This window comes from Sciurus carolinensis, chromosome 18, assembly GCF_902686445.1.
Source record: "Sciurus carolinensis chromosome 18, mSciCar1.2, whole genome shotgun sequence".
Classification (NCBI taxonomy): Eukaryota; Metazoa; Chordata; class Mammalia; order Rodentia; family Sciuridae; genus Sciurus; species Sciurus carolinensis.
In genome coordinates, this window is record NC_062230.1 from 27,462,117 (window position 1) to 27,481,697 (window position 19,581).

Genomic DNA, 19,581 nt, shown 5'->3' on the forward strand with positions numbered 1-19,581 from the left:
CTCCTTCTCCTTACACACATCAGTGGACGTCTTCATCCCGAGATGGCCTTCCTACCAAACTGCCGTGGTGCTGCTCACAGTATGATCAGAGGTGGCCAAACATGGTCCCAAGTGGCATCTTGTTTCATATTTGCCAGTGGCGGGGGCCCTGTCCTCGCTCATCCCAATCCGGGGACCGGCCGCTGAGTGGCTCTGAAGTGGGGTCACCAGTGCCACGCCTCTGCCTGCTCCGCTCCTGACCAGTGTGCTGACTTAACCCATCCTGGGGACCAGTGTGGTCTGCAAGGCCAGGCGGTGGCCCTGAAGCGGTGGCCCCACTGCGGTCTCCAGGGGGAACCTGCTCATCCCGCTTCCCCCCCTGTCGCCAGCATCTCAGTGGCTCCTTCACACACAAGCCACCTTCTGACGACCACATAAAGTGGACAGGAAGACTCCGCCTTTCCTCTGGTCTTTAGAGCCAGTAGGAAGGACATCGCTCTGTCACCGTTCCTGTGGAGCCGTGCACTGTGCATCCTCAGTTTGCAGAACACTGTCTTGGGTGTCGCCACGTTTAAATAAAATGGTTTCCTCATCTGCACGTGAGATAGTGGTAGCGCGTGCTTCGTGAAGTGCCTGGCACACAGAAATGTACCCAAACATCAGATCTTGCTATTTTGGCGGGGGAGGGGGTGGCACTGGGGATTGAACCCAGAGGCCCTTTACCACTGACCTACCTGCCCACTCCTTTTTATTTTTTAAATTTTGAGACAGCATCTCAGCAAATTACCCAGGCTGGTCTCAAACTTGGGATCCTCCTGCCTTGGCCTCCTGAGTCACTGGTATTACTGGTTAGCACGACTGCACTGGGTTAGATTTTGCTCTTCTTAATATTTAAATATTCTCAATATTTTCGTTTTCCTTGTTATAGCTTCTCAGGCTTCCTCGTGGCATGGAAGAGTTTTGTTTCCATTGCGCTCTGTTTTGGGCTTGGCCAGACCCTCAGGACCTGTTTGTCTATGAACTGATGACATCAGGTGTCAGTGGGAGGCAGGAGTTTCGGAGTGGGGTGACAGAAGGGTGGCGACATCCCACACCAAGTGCTGGCACCTGATGTCTGTACGTCTGTACCTCAGACTACATACACTAGGCTTCCACGTTGTTGAGAAGCTGGGGAATGTCATTCTTCTCGTTCAGTGGGACTCACTCAGGCAGGAAACGCTGACCTCCCTAACAACTGAGAAACACTTGTACGTGTTATAAAGCATTCGAAACCAATGTCAAGTATGTGGGTTTCAAAAACCTGTCTGAGACGGCCTACGGAAAGATCTCTTCGGACTTGAATTTTCTGGTCGAGAAGGTAACATGGTAGGAAATAGGCAATGAAATTATTATGTCCCAGGGTCAGCAAACAGCAAGAGGCCCCCGGAGAGGACACCTCCTTCCCTAGGGGATTCCCAGCAGCTACCCAGGCGACAGCTCATGAGGTTGCCAGGATATGGCAGCCCCTCTGAGGCTGAGAGTAGCTATATACCCACAGAATGGGGGGTGATTCGAAGCGACCCCCCGTTTTTGGTGTTCCTTTTGTGCTGTACCACGTCTGAGTCTTGCTGGCAGAATCTGCCCCCTGCCAGCAGATATCAGCCTCTGAAGGACCGTCCATCATTCCTGTCCAATACACAGATGGACTTCTGAGCTCTTGTTTTCATGGCGATGCCGCTCAAAGGTCAAGACTTCCAACAGCTCACTTCCTTTCTTCACGTCGCAAGGTTTGGTGAGGAGCTGTTCACAAATGCCAAAGATAAAAATGGACACACATTTCTCAAGAGCAGTCTCTGGGAGACGAAGGAGCACAGCTGCTGAGGTCAGGGGTGCTGGTGCATAAGCAGCTCCCCCCAAGGGTCCAGGCTCCAGTGCCTGCACAGCCGAGGCTTGCTCTTTTTCCTTCTCAGACGCCCTCACGGGGAGAACATTTAAGGAATTCAGTCACTCATTTAAAAAATTGTAAGCACCTACTATGTGTCAGACACTGTTCCAGGGGGCGGGGCTTCAGAAACTAGCAAGTCAAGCAATCTCTGTTCCCTAGACAAACAAGTGACTATCTAATATCATGTCAGGTAGGTGAAGGAAATAAAGCAGAGTAAGAGATGCAAGGTGACCAGAGGGTGCTATTTTAGAAGGGGTGACCAAAGAGAGACACCCAAGAAGAACCCCAATGAAGTGAGGGAAGGCACCAGGACTGACAGGTCGCAGGTATAAAGACAAATAGTAAGTGCAAAGGCCCTGAGACAGGAGCCAGCTGAGTGTCATTGAGGAACTGCAAGGAGTTGGCTGTTTAAAAGATGCTGTTTTAGTCAGATTTTCACTGCTGTGACCAAAACACCTGACGAGAGCAACATGGAAGAGGAAAAGTTTGTTTTGGCTCCTGGTTTCAGCGGTTCAGTCCGTGGTTGGCCAACTCCATAGCTCTGGGTCTGAAGTGAGGCAGAACAGCATGGCGGAAGGGAATGGCAGAGAAAGCAGCTCAGGACATGGCGGCCAGGAAGCAGAGAGAGAGCGCCACTCACCAGGGACAAGATATAAACCCTAAAGGCCTGCCCCCAGTGACCTACTTCCTCCAGCCACACACTATTTGCCTACACTTACCACCCAACTAATCCATTCAAGTGGATTAATCCACTGATTAGGTTATGCCCTTATAACCTGATCATTTCACCTCCGAGCATCCTTCCTTGTCTCACACATGAGCTTTTGGGGGACACCTTATATCCAAACCATAACAGATGACCTATTAAGAAAATCTGAACCACCACCAACAATAATAGTAATAATGATGGCAAATGACTGTGGATTTACAATGCGCCTGGCTCTGTGCCCAGTCCTTTATGTGAACTAACCATCTGATTCAACCTTCAAAGGCAGGAACCATCACTATGCCCATTTTATAGACAGGAAGTCATGGTTCAGAAGTCCAATAACCTGCCCAAGGTGGGCGATAACCTCAGATGCTGGGATTCAAACCAGCCCACCTGCTTCAAGAGCTCACAGTGTTAGTGAGTGGATGTGGGCATGTTTTACACGGGAGGGATAAAATGAGACTTTCCATTTGGCTCTGACGCCAAGAACAAGAAGGTAAAGGCTAGGGACGAAGAAGACCTCAAGTGACCTTCCCCCCTACACACACACACACACACACACACACACACACACACAACTTAAAAACCGTCACGCTCTCTTGCCCAGCCAGCTGCCTGGTGTGGAACACACTTTCCTTCCTCTCAGTGCAGAATTTCTGCTAAGCTGGAATTTCTGCTTTCTGCAGAAAAGTTACAGGAGGAACTCCTTTGCGTCCTCTGAGCGCCCTCTCCAGTCCCCAGGGCCTTCTCCTGGGCTGTGGTCCCCGTCCATCTTCCACCTAACTGTGTGGGTCGGGTCTTCTCCAGAGAGCAGGGAGCAGCTTTCTAGGAAGAACAGAGTTAAATGGAAACACACTTGACACCCACACTCTTCATTCAGGGTTCTTAGCAGGCTCTGCCTGCTGGACTGTCCTTCCCCAGATGCATTGTGCTTCTCCAGCGAAGTCCAACCATGTGCGAAGGCGCGAAGGGCTTCTCTGAGCCTGGGGACTAACCGCTCTCCTGGAAACTTGAGGCTGTCCTTTCTAACACTCCCAACAGGAGGCTCACAGACAAATGAACCAAAGTTCTTCACAATGGAATATATTGTTTGAGCCTAAGCCCTTCTCTTTCTTTCTGTTTGTTTGTTTTTTCCCCTGTGGTGCTGGGGATTGAACCAGGGCCTTGGGCCTGCTAGGCCAGCGCTCTTCCACGGAGCTACATCCCCAGCCCTTGTTCTGTATTTTGAGACTGGGTCTGGCTGTGTTGCCTTAAACTCCTGGGCCCAAGAGATTCTCCTGCCTCAGCCTCCCCCACGGCTGGCACTGGAGGTGTGTGCACACGGCCAAAACCACAGATCGAAACAGTCAGGAAGATTACAAAGTAGAAAACAAGATGCTTTTGAAAATACAGAATGAACTGAGTACATTGACAACTGGATTAAAATGAAACAGTGAATGCGTTCTGAATAGTGGGTTTCTTTTGCATATTTAGATAAACACACATACACGTAGGAAGTCCTAAGATTTTAACAAAAGAAGAAAAGGGTGGAAAATTACCAGGGCTGAATGCAGGTTTCTAACTCTTCATGTAAACAAAGTTTTTTATTCCTGTGTAAAAACAATATATATTCTTTTCAAACAATTTGAAAATAAAAAAATTAGAGAGTGAAAACATTATCCTACGGAGCTGGGGCTGTGGCTCAGTGGGAGAGCGCTTTGCCCAGCATGTGTGAGGCACTGGGTTCACTCCTCAGCACCACATAGAAATAAATGAATAAAATAAAGGTCCATCAACATCTCCAAAAAATATTTTTAAAAAATTACCCTCTCACTAGCCTACCACTAAAAAAACCCCAAAAACATTTATGTATTTCTTTCCAGCCTACTTTCTATATATAGTCCTTCATTTTTTTTACATAATTATAAACAATCTGCACATAAAACAGTTTATTCTGTTTTCACTTAGTATATTATGGGAAGTTCCCATCTTGTGATCAAGCCCTATGTTCATTATTTTTAGTATCTAAATAATAATCTCATTGACTAAATGCCCAACGTTGATTTTATAACTACAATATTATTGAATGCTAATTGTTTATGTCTTACCTAATCTAAAAGATCCTGCACAATTTCAGGAAGAAAACGCTCAGATTCTGGATCAATACAGCAGTGCTTCTAGATTGTATCACAGGGTACTTTCCAGGGTCTCATCCAGCTCTCAGTAGGGGTTTATACACCTGTAGGTTAGGAGCTGCCAAGGGCAGTGGGGTCAAAACCAGAAAGGTGTAACAAATAGCCAGTCACCCATTTCCAGGCTTCTCAAAATCTCAGAGGTCTGCTATGTATGATTTTGAGTGGTGTCCTAAAGAGTTGTGCAGTGTACAACCCACACAACTGAACACCATGGACCTTCCTCCTTATATTCTACTGCATGATGTACTTAAAAAAACTATCCTCCCCAGTCCTGCTTCATGCTCCAAATCTCTTTTTCTTCCCTTTCTCCAGCATGCCATTGAAAGCTACTCTTTGGACATACTCTGCTGATGAGCATATGGATAGGTCTAGAGGTTGAATTAGCCTCCCTAGAGGGTAACTTAGCAATAAAATGTTTAAAAAGGTAGGGGGATTTTTTCCCCCTCTATTGCTTGGAATTGAACCCAGGCGCATGTACCACTGAGCTACATCCTTAGCCCTCTTCATTTCTTTGAGACAGGGTCTCACTAAGTTGCCCAGGCTGGCCTTGAACCTGCAATCCTCCTGCCTCAGCCTCTGCGTAGCTGGGATCACGGGTGTGAGTCTCCATGCCTGGTAAAAGGTGCTTCCTCTTGACACCATCAATTCCACCGCCAGTCATTGATCTTACAGGAAAAGTCAGACAAGTGTGCAGACACGAAATAAGGATATTTTTCATAAGATAGTTTACACAGGAAAGAAAATGAGTATGTCCAATTGCTTATGGTTAAATAAGTTACGGTTCAATGTCTTCGTTAAAGAATAACGTGTGGGGCTGGGGTTGTGGCTCAGTGCGAGAGCTCTTGCCCAGCATGTATGAGGCACTGGGTTCGAGTCTCAGCACCACACATAAATAAGTAAATAAAATAAAGGTCCATCAACCACTAACAAAAATATTTTTAAAATATAACCTGTACACCATAGAAGCATTAAAATCTGTGAGGTGGGTCTTTGTACATTGACAGAGAATGCTACCTCCAATATGTCATTAGGGAGAGAGGACAGAACACAAAACAGCCAAAACAATGTTTACCATCAAAATTAATTTTGCAAAAAAATTTTTTAAAAATGTCCTATATAAACAGGAAAAATCCTAGAGGAGAAAAACCAATAGATGATCTGCAGTATTTTTTCTCACAACTGATATGCATTGTGTGCATGTGTGCACACACACGCACATGCACACACACACATGCACATGCACACACACACATACATGCACACACATGCATGCACACACACATACTCACATGCACACACACGTATACACACACATGTGCACACACACATACTCACATGCATACACACGCACGCACACGCACATGCACATACACACACATGCACACACAGACATGTTTTAGAGACATCTGCTCCTTGCAGCAGCTTCTCCCCTGCCAGTCGCAGCCAGTCCCCTAGCTGGAAGGCCACAGTCTCTCCCTGGGACAGGGTAACTGACCATGGTTACTCTGCACGAGTGGACCCAGATTGTTATTCTGTGCCAATGACCTTCTTCTGTGCCACTAATGAGTTGCCTAGACACTTTCTCTTAATTGAGAACTGTACTGCCAGGACTCCGGGTTGTAAGCAACGGAGACCCAGCCTGAAGAGGGTTCACTGCTGAGCTGAATCAGGTGTCCAGACAATGCCCACGGGGCCAGCCCCTCTTCCCTGTCCCTTGGTCCTGTTTGCCTCTGCGGTCACTTCTCTGTGGCTCTTCCCAGTGGTGAGGTGGTTGTTGATGGCCTGGTGTCTGGGTGACCCAGGGCAGAGACACCTGCTCCAGCCCAGCAACTCCAGGGAGGGGCCCAGAATGGCCCGGTGACAGGCTTGACTTAGGTCCCCTGGTCATCATGAGAGAGCATGTTCCAGTGTTCCAGCTGGCCCAGGTCCCTGCAGCCAGGGGCGGCCCAGCCGGCTCAGACTTTGAACCCTTCACTTATACTGAGCTCTTCCTCCTTGGGGTCCCTCACTTAACCCAAGTCAGCTCACCACAGACAAGGGTACAAGGATGTAGAACAGATACACAATCCTCAAGTACAGAGAGAATCTTGAAGATTTTTATTTTATGTTATTTTTATTGCTTTATTTCATTTCATTTTTTTAAATTGTGTAATTCTGGCTGGGCGAGGTGGCACACACCTGTAACCCCAGTAGTTCGGGAGGCTGAGGCAGGAGGATCGCAAGTTCATGGCCAGTCTCAGTGACCTAGTGAGGCTATAAGCAATCTAGAAAGACCCTGTCTCAAAATAAAAAATAAAAAGGGCTGGGGATGTGGCTCTGCGGTTAAGTGTCCCTGGTACCAAAAGAAAGCATTGTGTGGCGCTGCACGCCCACCCAGGGGCTGCCACAGCCACCTATGCAGCACGTGCGTCAGGTAAGGGTAACGGCCTCGGCCTTTGTGGTTCCCGTTGTCAGGATGCCTGGAGGGAGAGCTGATGGGAGGAGGGGATTTGCTCACACTGTGACACCAGGTGTCCAACTGGGTTAGAATAAAATAAAACAAAAGAGAAAAATAATAGACACCAGGTGTTTATGCAGATAGAACAAATATCCAGGGGCTTCTCTAGTCCCCACTTCCTCAATCATTAAGGAAATTTCAGTCGCTGTTGCCACAGGAACCTTATCTGAACTTGGAGAGGGCAGAATTTTCTTGATCAGTTTTTACCCAAGGCATCCGGATTTCACAGACAGAAGAGCAGCTGTGACTTACCACCCATCACACCTCAGAAAGGAGAGCTGTCAGAGGACCAGATGTCATTCACGAGACTCAAATGGATCGGGAAAAGACGCAGCTTTGCCTGTTGAAGGCTCTCCCTTCCCAAGCACGAGCCTGGCGCTTTGAAAGAAGAAACGAGAACGTCTGCTTGCACGAAGCGCTCCCTGCGTCCTAACGCGCATCGGGGACCTTACAAAGCTCGTCATAGAGACACGGCTCCCAAGCACAGTTCTCTGCCAGCAGCATTCCTTGCCACGTGACCCTGCTGTTAATGCAGCCGGTTAAAATATCACTGTACGTGAGCCGTCTGGCTAGTGCTGTTAGACAAGCGATGATGTCAGATTTCTGAATTTGAGGAATTTGTGGCAAGAGGGAATGGGACTAGGAGGGACAGCGGAAGGAACCAGGCGCGACTGTCCGGTGTGGTGTGTGGTTACCCGGCCAGGGTGATGCTACCACCAGAACGCGAAGTCACACTCCACGTGTGCGTGACATGTCCAAAGACATTCCACAGTCATGTGCGACTAATAAGGACAAATAAAAATATATAAAAAATTAAATAATAAAAAAAAAGAATGCGTGGCAAGATGAATCAGCCTTGAAAAGCAAGGATGCCCTGACGTGGGACACTGTGGAAGAGCCTTGGGGACAGACGCTGGGTGAACAGGCGGCAGGACAGGCGGGCGCTGCAGGACTCGCCTTCACTGGTCAAGCTCGGAGACGAGCGCGGGGGGTGGCTGCCTGAGCCGGGCAGGGATGGGGCGAGGGTCTCACGGGCACAGAGCGTTGGCTTAGGAAAGTTCTGGAAAGATCGTGGCGACAGCTGTAGCGCACCGTGAATGTACCAAAGCCGCCGCGCGGCGCACCTACAAACTGAAAAGATGGCATGCTTCGTGCTGCGTGTCCTCCACCACACACGCGCACACACGCACACACGCGCACACACGCACACACGCGCACGCGCGCACACGCTTTGTGGGAGATGGCACTTTTTTTCACGGTACTGAGAAAATGCAAGTAAAGGCTCTGGTTAATTTCGAGCAAACCAACTTCCTGCAAGCGGAGCAGGGGGTTTGAGGGCGTGGCCCACGTTAGGGGCACTTTAAGGGTCCAGTTCTGTGAATTCCCGAAAGTCCCACTTGCTGGTCATGCCTGAGTTTCTCTTACTGTCAACACCTGGCCAGAAATCCAGAAATCCGGAGCCTGCGTTGAGGGAGTACAGGGCCAAAGGGAAAGCGACGGTCGGCTTCGCTTTCTTCCCCGACGTGCTTGTGATTCCGACGCTGTGAAGTTCACCCTTTCAGAGTTCCCAACGCAGCAGCTCTCATCACGTCCACAAGGCTGTGCGGCCATCACCACTGTCCACTTCCAGGACACTTCACTCATTCCAGGAAGAAGCCCTGTGCCAAGTGGCAGCCATTCCCAATCGTCTCCTCTCTCCAGCCTCTGGCAACCACCGATCTCGTTTCTGTCTACAGATTTCCAGATTGTGGATATTCCATTTAAATGCAATCATACAATATTCAAATATCCATTTGTCTCTGGTTCCTTTTACTGAGCATGTTTTTGAGGTTCATCCATTTTGTAGCATGTAACGGAATTTTCATTCCTTTTTAAAGGCTGAATAATATTCCATCAGATGAACATGCTGTGTTTGTTTGTCAATTGGATAGACATTTTTCAACTTTTTTGGATATTATGAGTAATGCTTTTAGAAACATATGAGAGTTTGCATGGACAGATGTGTGTGTGTTGTGTGTGCATATGTGTATGTTAGTACTGGGGATGAAACCCAGGGCTTTGCACCTGCTTGCTGCATCCCCAGTCCTTTTTTAACATTATCTTCAATATATACCTAAGAGTGGAATTTGTGGGTCACAAAGTAGAAACTCTGTTTAACTCTTTGAGGAACCGCCAAGTTTTCCAAAGTAGGCACACCGTTTTGACATTTCCATCAGCAGTGCGTGAAGGTTCCAGGTCCTGAGTTCTCATGATTCTAACCATGCTCTACAGTATGAAGTGACATCTCACTCTTTTGTGGCTTTGATTTGCATTTCAGGATGACTAAAGGTGCTGAGAGCATCTTTTCATGTGCTTATTGACCACTTGTATATATCCTTTGAAGATATGTTTATTCAAGCATCTTGTCAATTTTATAATTGGCTTATTTGTGTTTTTATTGTTGGATTATGAGAATTCTTTGTATACGATGGAAATAAGGCCTTTATTTCACATAAGATTTTCAAATATTTTCTCCCATTCTGTGAGTTGACATTCACTCATTTGGTGTCCTTTGAAGTACACGTTTTAAATTTTGGTAAAGTTCACTTTACCTATTTTTTCTTTTGTCACTTGTTCTTTTTGCTATAAAACTATTGCTTAATCCAAGATTGTTAAAATTTATATCCATGTTTTAAGTTTTTTTTTTATAGTCTTAGCACTTTAAGTCTTTAATTTTGAATTAGTTTTTGCATATGGTATGAAGTAGGGGTCTAACTTCCTGCTTTCGCATATGGATATCTAAACTGTCCCACCACCATTTGTGGAAAAAAGCCTTCTTTTCCCATTAAATCATCTTGGCGCACTTGCTGGAAGGCAGTTGTTACCAGCATAAGGATTACTTCTGGACTCGCAATTCTATTCCATTGGTCTGTTTATCCTTATGCTAGTTCCACGCCGTAGTGATTGCTGTTGCTTTGTATAAGTTTTGAAATAGAGCAGTGTGGGTCATCTTACTTTGTTCTTCTTTTTCAAGCCTATTTTGGGTCCCTTGCATTTTCTTATGAATTTTAGGATGTGCTTGTCAATTTCTTTAAAAAAAAAAAAAAAAAAAAAAAAACTCAGCTGGGATTTTGATTGGGATCATTTCAAATCTGTAGATCAATTTCAGAAGAATGGCCATCTTTATAGTATCGAGTCTTCTGATCAATGAACACGCATGTCTTTCTATTTGTTTAGGTCTCCTTCAACATCTTTCAATATTTTGCAGTTTTCATATGCGATCTTTCACTCTTTGTTAAATTCCATTCCTAAGTATATTGTTTTTTGATGCTGTGGCAAATGCAACTGTCTTTTCATTTTCAGATTGTTCATTGTTGAGTTGACTTCTGTTCATTGTTGAGCTGATTTCTGTTCAGTGCTGCAGTTAATTTCTGTATATTAATCTTCTATCCTGCACCCTTAAGAACTCATTCACTATTTCTAAAAGGCTTTTTTTTTTTTAGTGAATTCCTTGGGATTTTCTATATACACAATCATACTTCTATGACTAGAGATAGTTCTCCCTCTTCCTTTCCAATCCACATGCCTTTTTTCTTGTCTAATTTCTCTAGCTAGAACCCCCACCATCACCTTAAACTGAAGTGACAAGAAAGGACATATTTCTCCTGTTCCTAACCCAAGGGGAAACCATGCAGTCTTTCACCATTAAATATGATGTTTGCTGTGGCGTTTTCATAGATACGCTTTATCAAGCACAAGAAATCCCCTGCTCGTTCCAGTTTGTGGAGTGGTTTTGTTTTGGTTTTGGTACCAGGGTTTGAACCCAGGGGTGTTTAACCACTGAGCCACATCCCCAGCCCTTTTTAAATTTTTTTATTTTGAGACAGGGTCTCACTGTTGTCTGGGGACTTGCTAAGTGGCTGAAGCTGGCCCCAGCCTCCCGAGCCACTGGGATTACCACATGCCCAGTGTGAGGCGCCTTTTTATCATAAAACCATGTTGGGTTTTGTCAACTACTTGATCTGTATTCACAGAGACGACCCCTGGCTTAAGTTAATTTTAATTCAATAAAATCACACTACACTCTCCTTGTAAAGCGATGTGTTCGGTACCTACAAGGCTGGTCTCCCCACTTCTCCTCAGCCACCCCAAGGGTTGGGTGACCCTGCAGATGGCTGTTTCCTTTCAGATGTTTCCCATGTGGATGTGAGTGGATGTGCTAACACAGACGCTCAGTTTTAGTAAAAATGCATGACGCACCTAAGGTGCTTCCTCTCCCTGGGATCCCTGCTGGTCGTAGCTGACATATCAGTGCCCACCCTTCCTTTAAAGCTGAGATCCGATCCCTCTTTCCACGATGGCACCCAAGGTCACTGCGCACCAGACATCTGGCCCTTCCAGTGATGGGCGTGTGGTAATCCCAGTGGCTCGGGAGGCTGGGGCCAGCTTCAGCCACTTAGCAAGTCCCCGAGCAACTTAGTGAGACCCTGTCTCGAAATAAAAAAAATTTTAAAAAAGGGCTGCGGGTGTGGCTCAGTGGTTAAACACCCCTGGGTTCACACCCATCTGCTGCTCGCCCTCGGTCCTCTTCAGTTACGATCAGCACAGGAGGGGCTTAGACCTGGACAGCCACACGTCCCTCAGTCCGCCCTGACCCTTCAATGTCACATGCACCCTGAGGGGCATCTCTAACTGCTGTGATGGCAGTCCACAGCCCAGCTCCATGTGCAGCCACTCTGACATCTTCTACGGCAGGGCTGATGTTGGCACGGTGAGCTGAATTCAGCTGTCTGACAGATCGTTTTTATACTGGGCCCCCAAGCTCCCCACGTTTGTAGGGACAGAGGTAGAGGGGTCCCACCACATGGGGGAACCAGGGTCAGAACAAGTCCCCTCATCCTGTGGCATACCTAGCTTCGGGGTATGACTTGGTTCAAAGAAAGGGCTTTGCTGCTTTAAAAAAACAGTGTCACAAAGTTGCTGTTTTAGGTGCAGTTTGCCATTGTCATTTCATGAAAAGGAATTGAAATCAGAAAAACAAAATGACAGACTCTAGTGTAATAAGTCTCATAAATGCAGAACAACAACAAAGAGCTCAAGAAGCATGTGAGGCTGGGCTCTCTTACCTCGGCTGGACATTGCTGGACCCTAAGCTCACCTGCTGGTGCTCAGTTATGAAGGGAAAAGGCCACTTTTATAAAATACATGCAGACTACTGAAGACCTACATCGTCAAAGACCAGGTCTAAATCACAGGGTACAGCAGGGGTTTGTAAACTGTTTGAGGCACCGACTGTAATTCCATGTACAAGTTCAATGTTTGACCCTCTCACTTGACTTCAGCCCATGTTTCAGGAATGTGCCTGGCACACAAAGAGCGGAATGTCTATATAATATCACCCTGGGCAGTAAGCTCCTGAGGTCAGGCACTGTCCCACTAAGGGGCACATAACAAATATTTGCTGATTGATTGACTGTTGCTCATTGGGGTTAAGCAAACTTCTAGATGGACAACTGCCAATGTATTCATCTGTCTCTTTCTCTACCCTAGCTCAGTGTGGAAACCTCTGGCCTCCCTGGAAGCCCACTGGGTCCATTACCTGTGGCAGTGTTCACCACTGAAGATATCAATCTAAACTCATCCCACTGACGCCTCACCGCCCGACTTGGACGGAGCCATATTAGTACCTGAAATAGAAACTTCATGTCTACCTGGGAGCTTGCTAACACCCGCACTCCCGCCACCAAACTGAAGATGCTGTACACCACTTCTTAGCATGAGATAGGTGCTAAAATGTCTTTGGCAATAATTTTTAAAAGGATATCCTTCCCAAAGGGCCACATGACAGTATGGATCAGGAGCTTTAAAAAGGAACTCACCTTTTGACCTAGAAATTCCACTTTTAGAATTCCTCCCTATATAAATGACCAAATGTGCTCCTAATAAATAAATGACCAAGTGACCAAATGTGACCACACAAAGTTATGCATTGCATTTGTTACAAGAGTAAATCTGGAGACAACCTCAAAGTTCCAAATAGGAAAATGGTTAGAAAATACAAGTTACCAAAGAAAAGGTATTTTTCTGTATGTCATGTATTTATATATCATTCTAGGTATTAAGAGTTTTAAGGTTTTCACCAAAATGTTATAGAGGGAAATGGGGGGGGTATGAAAAATGGTGGAATGAGACAGACATCATTACCCTATGTACATGTATGATTGATTACACGAATGGTATGAATCTACATCGTGTACAACCATAGAAATGAAATGATGTACCCCATTTGTGTACAATGAATCAAAATGTGGTCTGTAAAAATTTTTTTAAATGTTAATTATGATTGCTTTTTGATCTTGGAGTCATCAGTGACTTAAAAAAATTTTTTTTTTTTAGTTTTACCTGAATTATTTTTTTCTAAAATGACAGTGTATTCCTCTTGGTGTATATGCAATATTATTGTAGGCAATACAGGCCAGTCAACCCAACTTTGAAAAACTGGAGGGAACTTTTACTGATAATTGCAAAATTTTTGGTAAAAATTCTAAATTACTCTTTAAGATCAATTTTACAGAGAATCCTGTTTCTGGGGTCTGGATGTGAACTCCAGTAGCCTCTGTCTCCAATTCATCTGAGGGTTTTCCCATGGGCCTTCCATGTCACAAGAATTCCCCTCAAGTCACATGGCACAATTGCACATGACCCTTACCAGATAGGCTCTCCAGAAGGACTGAATAGCAATCGCTGCGTCCATGTCAGTCAGCAGGAGGGACAGTGGGACTGGTGGTCTCGGGCTGAAAAGCAATAAATGGTCATATGCCCGTGAGAATCCGCTCTCACACCCCAGCAATGACTTTGACAATATAATGATCCCTCTGATTAAAAGCCTCATCCCTCCCCGTTCTTACAAAGCAACAATATCATTTTGATAGAAAATTGTGTGAGTTAGCATTTCTGATTTTCAAATCTGCTCTGGGTTTTGAAGCAGCACAACCTAAATCACTGTTAGCCTTCTCTTCCTCTGAAGGACAATCTTGCTTGCTATTCTCGAAGGTGCAGCATGCATGTTGTTGATATGAAAATATATAAACAATGCAAGAGACAGAGGAAATCCAGCCTATATGTACTACATTGTGTCAGACATAATAAAGGGCTCTTTCTCCAACTTTCTATTGAAGGGAAATTAAATAGTTCTTCTCCTGAAAGCAAAATATTGGAATTTACCTCTGATAAGCATGCATTTGAGTTACTACAGATTAATTTCAAGCATATTTTTAAGTTCCACATTTACATCTTAATAAGCAATAGCATATCTCAGGGCTGGGTCAGCTAACAGTGTTCATGTGGGAGTTTTAGATTATGAATAATTTTAGCATAGATACCACATTGAAAAATCACAATTATATGCTTTTTTTTTTCCCCTCTGAAAGTTTAATAGAGGTATGAACTGCTGATAAAGTCTTATAAGTCTGTCTTAATTCTGGTTCATGTTTCCCCAAAGCCAAAGCACAGCTAGTGCTGAAAAGCAAGGAACAAATCTTTTCAAAATACAAAGGAATAGGGCTGGGGTTGTGGCTCAGTAGTGGAGCACTTGCCTGGCATGAGTGAGGCACTGGGTTCAATCCTCAGCACCGCAAATAATAATAATAATAATAATAATAATAATAAAGGTATTATGTCCTTCCACACTAAAAAAAAATGTGTGTGTGTGTGTGTGTATATGTGTGTGTGTGTGTGTTTATACACACACACACACACACAGGAATAAACACCTGAATGGATGTGGATCACATGGAGGCTGCTCTGAATACAAGATCCCCAGAAATGACTTTGAAAGAGAGGGATCCCCAAGTGCCCTGGCCTCAAAGCTCTCCGGAATGTCAGCTGGAGCTTCCGTAACTCTCACTGTGCAGAGAGGCTGATCCACCTGCGTGAGGTCACACAGCGTGTAGGTGGCCTATCAGGATCAGGGCACAGATCCATCTACTCCCAAAGCCAGGGCTTCCCTCAGACCTGTGTGTCCTCACTGCACACCTCCACCAGGTGAACCCTCGCAGGTGCCCACCTGGCAAAGCTCACTGGCATCAGAGTTCAATTCTCCAGGATCTGTCTGGGGGTTCTTATTTCCCTCTAAACTTGGACTTTAAAAAAAAAAGAAGAAGAGAAAAAGAACACCCTGATAAAGTGTATTTGTTTGAATGAATGAACGCTCTTTTAAATTGTTCCAGAATCAAAGAAATCAAAGCCAGGAAGAACACGGGTTCTGCAGACCATTTCGAGAGGGTGCAGGGTTGTTGCCAGACTCGGCTTTTCCAGCTGGACGGGCCCTAAGGACCAAGTAAAGGAGTCTTCCACTTCTTTGTGGAGATAATTACACCCTGAGAGCGATCGCATTGTTGGGAACCTTTCCCTAATGTTCAGTTTCCATTTTTACCCACATAATGGGGTGGCTTTTCTGGTCCTGTTTGCGTTCACCTCGTGGTGCCGAATATCCGGCGCTCGGGACTGTGCCGGAGCATTCTCCCTTGGCTGGATTCCTGCCCGTGGGCGCCGCTGCTCCCTGCTTCCCACAGTGTCACTGCTGTCCTTTGTCCCATTGTCCTTAGTCTCTAAATCTTCGTGGAGTGACACCAACAACTCACATCCCCGAAGCAATTTCCCCTCGCTGGTTAAAAATCGATGGCCTCTGGAGGGAACCTGATGTTTCTAAGGAGACCTCGGCGCATGGCAGTGAATTTATGAGAACAATGCGCTAATGCACAGCCGGTGACTGACACCCAGCCGGCGCTTTCTGGACCCCTCCCACCAGCCCCGCCCCTCGTACTCCCGCCCTCCCGGCCACTCCAGCTCCCGCGCACCTCAGGGCCTTTGCAAGGGTGCTTTCCTCTGCCTCAGAGTCTCCCTGCCCCAGCTTGCTCTCTGCTCAAGCGCACCCAGCAGAAGGGCCAGAGGGCTCGACAACCCAGCCCCAGCTCTGCTGGCTAAGCCCTGCTTCTCAGCGTGGGGCCACACCTGCCCTGAGGTAGGGACACATTTTCTTTATCTGCTTAAATGCACCTTAGGGCTGGTGGGGGCCTGACACCTCTCTGTCCTAGTTCAGTCTTATTCCGCTTCTGATCTCCATTAAAATGTTATTTAAAAATGTCTTTTGATTAGGTCAGAGCCCAATGAAGCTCCTTGTAATTTTCCGTTCTAGTCCTTGACCCAATTTGGACAAACAAGCCCAGGTGATTACTTAATGCTGAAATATTCTACCGAGCTAGAAGCTCTATGAGGGCAGAAACTGGTCCTGGGCTTGCTCCTCTTGGTGTGACTGGCACTTAGGACAATGACTGGCATGTAGTAGGTGCTCAATAAACACTGTGGACCGAATGACCACCTCTGTGCCTGGCAGCGCGCGAAGTGTTTTCTGCAGGTGATTTCACTGAACAGCTGCTGCCTTCATTCAGAGGTGCAACCGAGGCACAGAGGAGCAGAGGACTCAAGACCACTGACTATTTCTGGCTAAGAATACGAACTGTCCAGGAAACACAGGGAGTGGACCTGGGGAGAGAGGGCCATCTTGCAAGGTCACTAACATGGAGGTCAAGGTCAAAGACAGAAGAAAATACAGTCAATTGCCTAGAAGAAAAAGATGGGGACGGGGGCAGGCAGAGCCATAATCATAGAAAATATCCTTTTCCTTGGTCCTTCCAGTAACAACTTGGCAGATATTCGCTCCTCTGAGCCCCCAGAGGGAAGCTCTGTGTCAAGACAGCCCAACAAAGTGCAGCTTATCGCTTGTATCCGCGGGGAGAGCTGATGGCGCCTCTCAGCTCAGCTGTAATTTTCCTGCTCTAAGCACGGTTTTCATGACTGAGGTCATGAAACCTTCAAAGTAGCAGTGTTCCTGTTTAGGAATCGCAGCGGGAGAGCGGCACTGCTAATCTGGGGACGAGAGATGAGACCCTGGGCCCCTCTGCGTCACAGCGCCATCCCCAAAAAGCAAAACGGGGTTTCTAAAAGGCAGTAACACGAGGCCACCTCTCGCGACATCTCCGCTTTCAGGGCTAAAGAATGCGGTGCTGTCTAGTTCTCAAAAAAGAGTACGCATGAGAAAACCAGGGGACATCACGCCAAAGGAAAAGGACTTTCTTCTCGGAAGAGCAGTCCTGGGAATTATCAGTCATCTCCGCAGCCAGCTCGAGGGGACAGAAACCACGCCAGGCCCTTTTCTCTTTGCTGGAATCGGTGCAACTGGCTCCGGGTCAAATAAAAATAAAGAGGCGCGTGCTCATCACCAGGGAACCGGGGAGGGGAGAGGAGACGGACGTGTCAATCACAGAGCAGGCAGCCGAGGCTCCTGAGGGCTGAAACCGGACCTCCCCGGAGCACGCATTTTTGCACGTTTAATCAGGCGAGCAGGACAAAGTTGCTGAGCTCTGTTGCCAAGAAAACTTGTTTAACTATTATGCTCATTTGCCATGTCTTCCTCCTCTTGTTTTCAAATGTGAATTAACATATTTAAACCATAAAAGCCAATGCTATAATTCTGAGGAGGAACAGACATTGATTTTTCTGATTGTATGTGCGAATATCTAAAAAAAGGACGTGTCCACGTGTGGTTGTGTACACACACACACACACTTTCCCCCTCTGGGGATGCTAAGTAAAAGGTTCGCAGGGCTTAAAGAAGATCTAGCATGCTTACAAAATGCACAGTGAGAAGATCCCAGAAGTCACCCATTTCTCCATCCAGTTGTAAGATAATTAAAGAGGCAACATCCAAAATCACATTTAAACAAAGCAAAGGAGAAACGAGAAACACTTGCTTGATGTTGAAAACTGAATTTTGGAATCCAAATTCTACCCACTTTTCACTTCGTAGGAGATTGAGTTGTCTTGGAGGTGAAAGCACCAACGTTCCACATGCAAAGTCGGTTGCAAAGGCGCCCCGGGCCCTCTGCCAGACATCGTAAGGTCCTGCAATGGCCCAGGACTGGGTCTTGTTCACCCAGTGCACTTGGCAAAAGTCCCCCCGCCCACCACTGTAACTGGGCTCCCAAACTCCCGTTGGAGGCCTCCTGTGATCCTCGCTTGTGAATTTCAACTGCTTGGAAGAAGCACAGCAGAGTCTGGAGCACCACTTAGGCGGGACTCACAGGATTCTGGCTGCTCCGTCTTCTGTAACTGGAGGGACAGCGCCAGACACCCAAGCAGCACTGCCCTCTGGGAGCCTTCAAGACATTTAGACATCACGGTCCCTGGGATGGGAGCCCGCTTTCGCCCCCTCACTAATCTCCACCCTGGAGATCAACAAGCGGTTATTACCCCGGCTCCGGGCTGAGTCATCCTCCTGGGAGGCACAGAGCGGAGTCCCACTTAGCCGACCCTATCATTGAGCCGCTGCCGCGTGTCCTGATAACAGAGCTCCCAAAGGGCCACCGGCAAGACCACGTGCTCCTGGGGTTCAGGTGGGACCATCTTAAAAACCACGGCTGTGATACTTGGTATTTTTTTAATAAAATATGCCCAGATTGTGATTTTATTTAGCTCCTTTTTAACTGGGTATATGTTTTCTCTACTATGACTTGAGAGAAACTTAAGGAGACCGGCCTCCATCCCAACCCCTCTCCTCCAGTCCAAATGGTGAGCCCACGTCAGGGGGACGTTGACCGTGTCCCTCCCCATCCTCTCCAAACCTTGTGTAGGGGACCTTCGCCTTTTTTATGCCTTGGGCCCCTCTGGTGGTCTACATTCCTTCTCAGGATAGTATTTTTATAACAACATAAATAGATAGGATTATGGCAAACAAATCATACTGAAATACAGGTACCAAAATATTTCAAAACAGCTGGTGCTATGGAAATTCATGTGCTTTTAAATTATGCAGTAAACAACAAGAGCTAATAGGAGGTCGGGGGCTACTCTGGTTCAAAAGGAACAAGTGTGAATGACATTTTGCCATCTCTGCAACAACCGTAATGTGATGTGAAAACATCGGGGACACCATCAGTGTGACAAAGCGACGGGCCTATGGAGGGTGGCCGCCCACACTCAGAAGGACATCTAAGTTAGAAATCAGAGAAAATAAAGAGGCAACTTCTCCCCCGCCAAGTTCCAGGACCCCTGAGTCAGAAGGTTGTGTCAGGAGCTGGAGAAATGGGGACGGATGAATTTTTACAACCCCCCAGGAGGGAAGAGCGAGGATTTAAAAGTAAACATGGTGAGTTCTAAGAGAGATGAGGCCATCTGAAAACGGTGACACACAAGTTACAAATCTGGCCCAAAGGTTATGAAGGGCTCTTTCCAGGTGGAAGAGGGATTCAGTGTCAACTCA

At 46.5% G+C, this 19,581-nt stretch overlaps 1 protein-coding gene across 1 annotated transcript in view; it reads right to left on the minus strand.

Annotated features, from left to right (window-relative positions):
- Iqck (IQ motif containing K) overlaps positions 1–19,581 on the minus strand; it is a 117,696-nt gene that overhangs the window by 47,089 nt on the left and 51,026 nt on the right. The window contains exon 7 of the mRNA XM_047533134.1: positions 13,972–14,056. Coding sequence (XP_047389090.1) covers positions 13,972–14,056 — 85 coding nt within the window. The remainder of the gene's footprint in view (positions 1–13,971; positions 14,057–19,581) is intronic.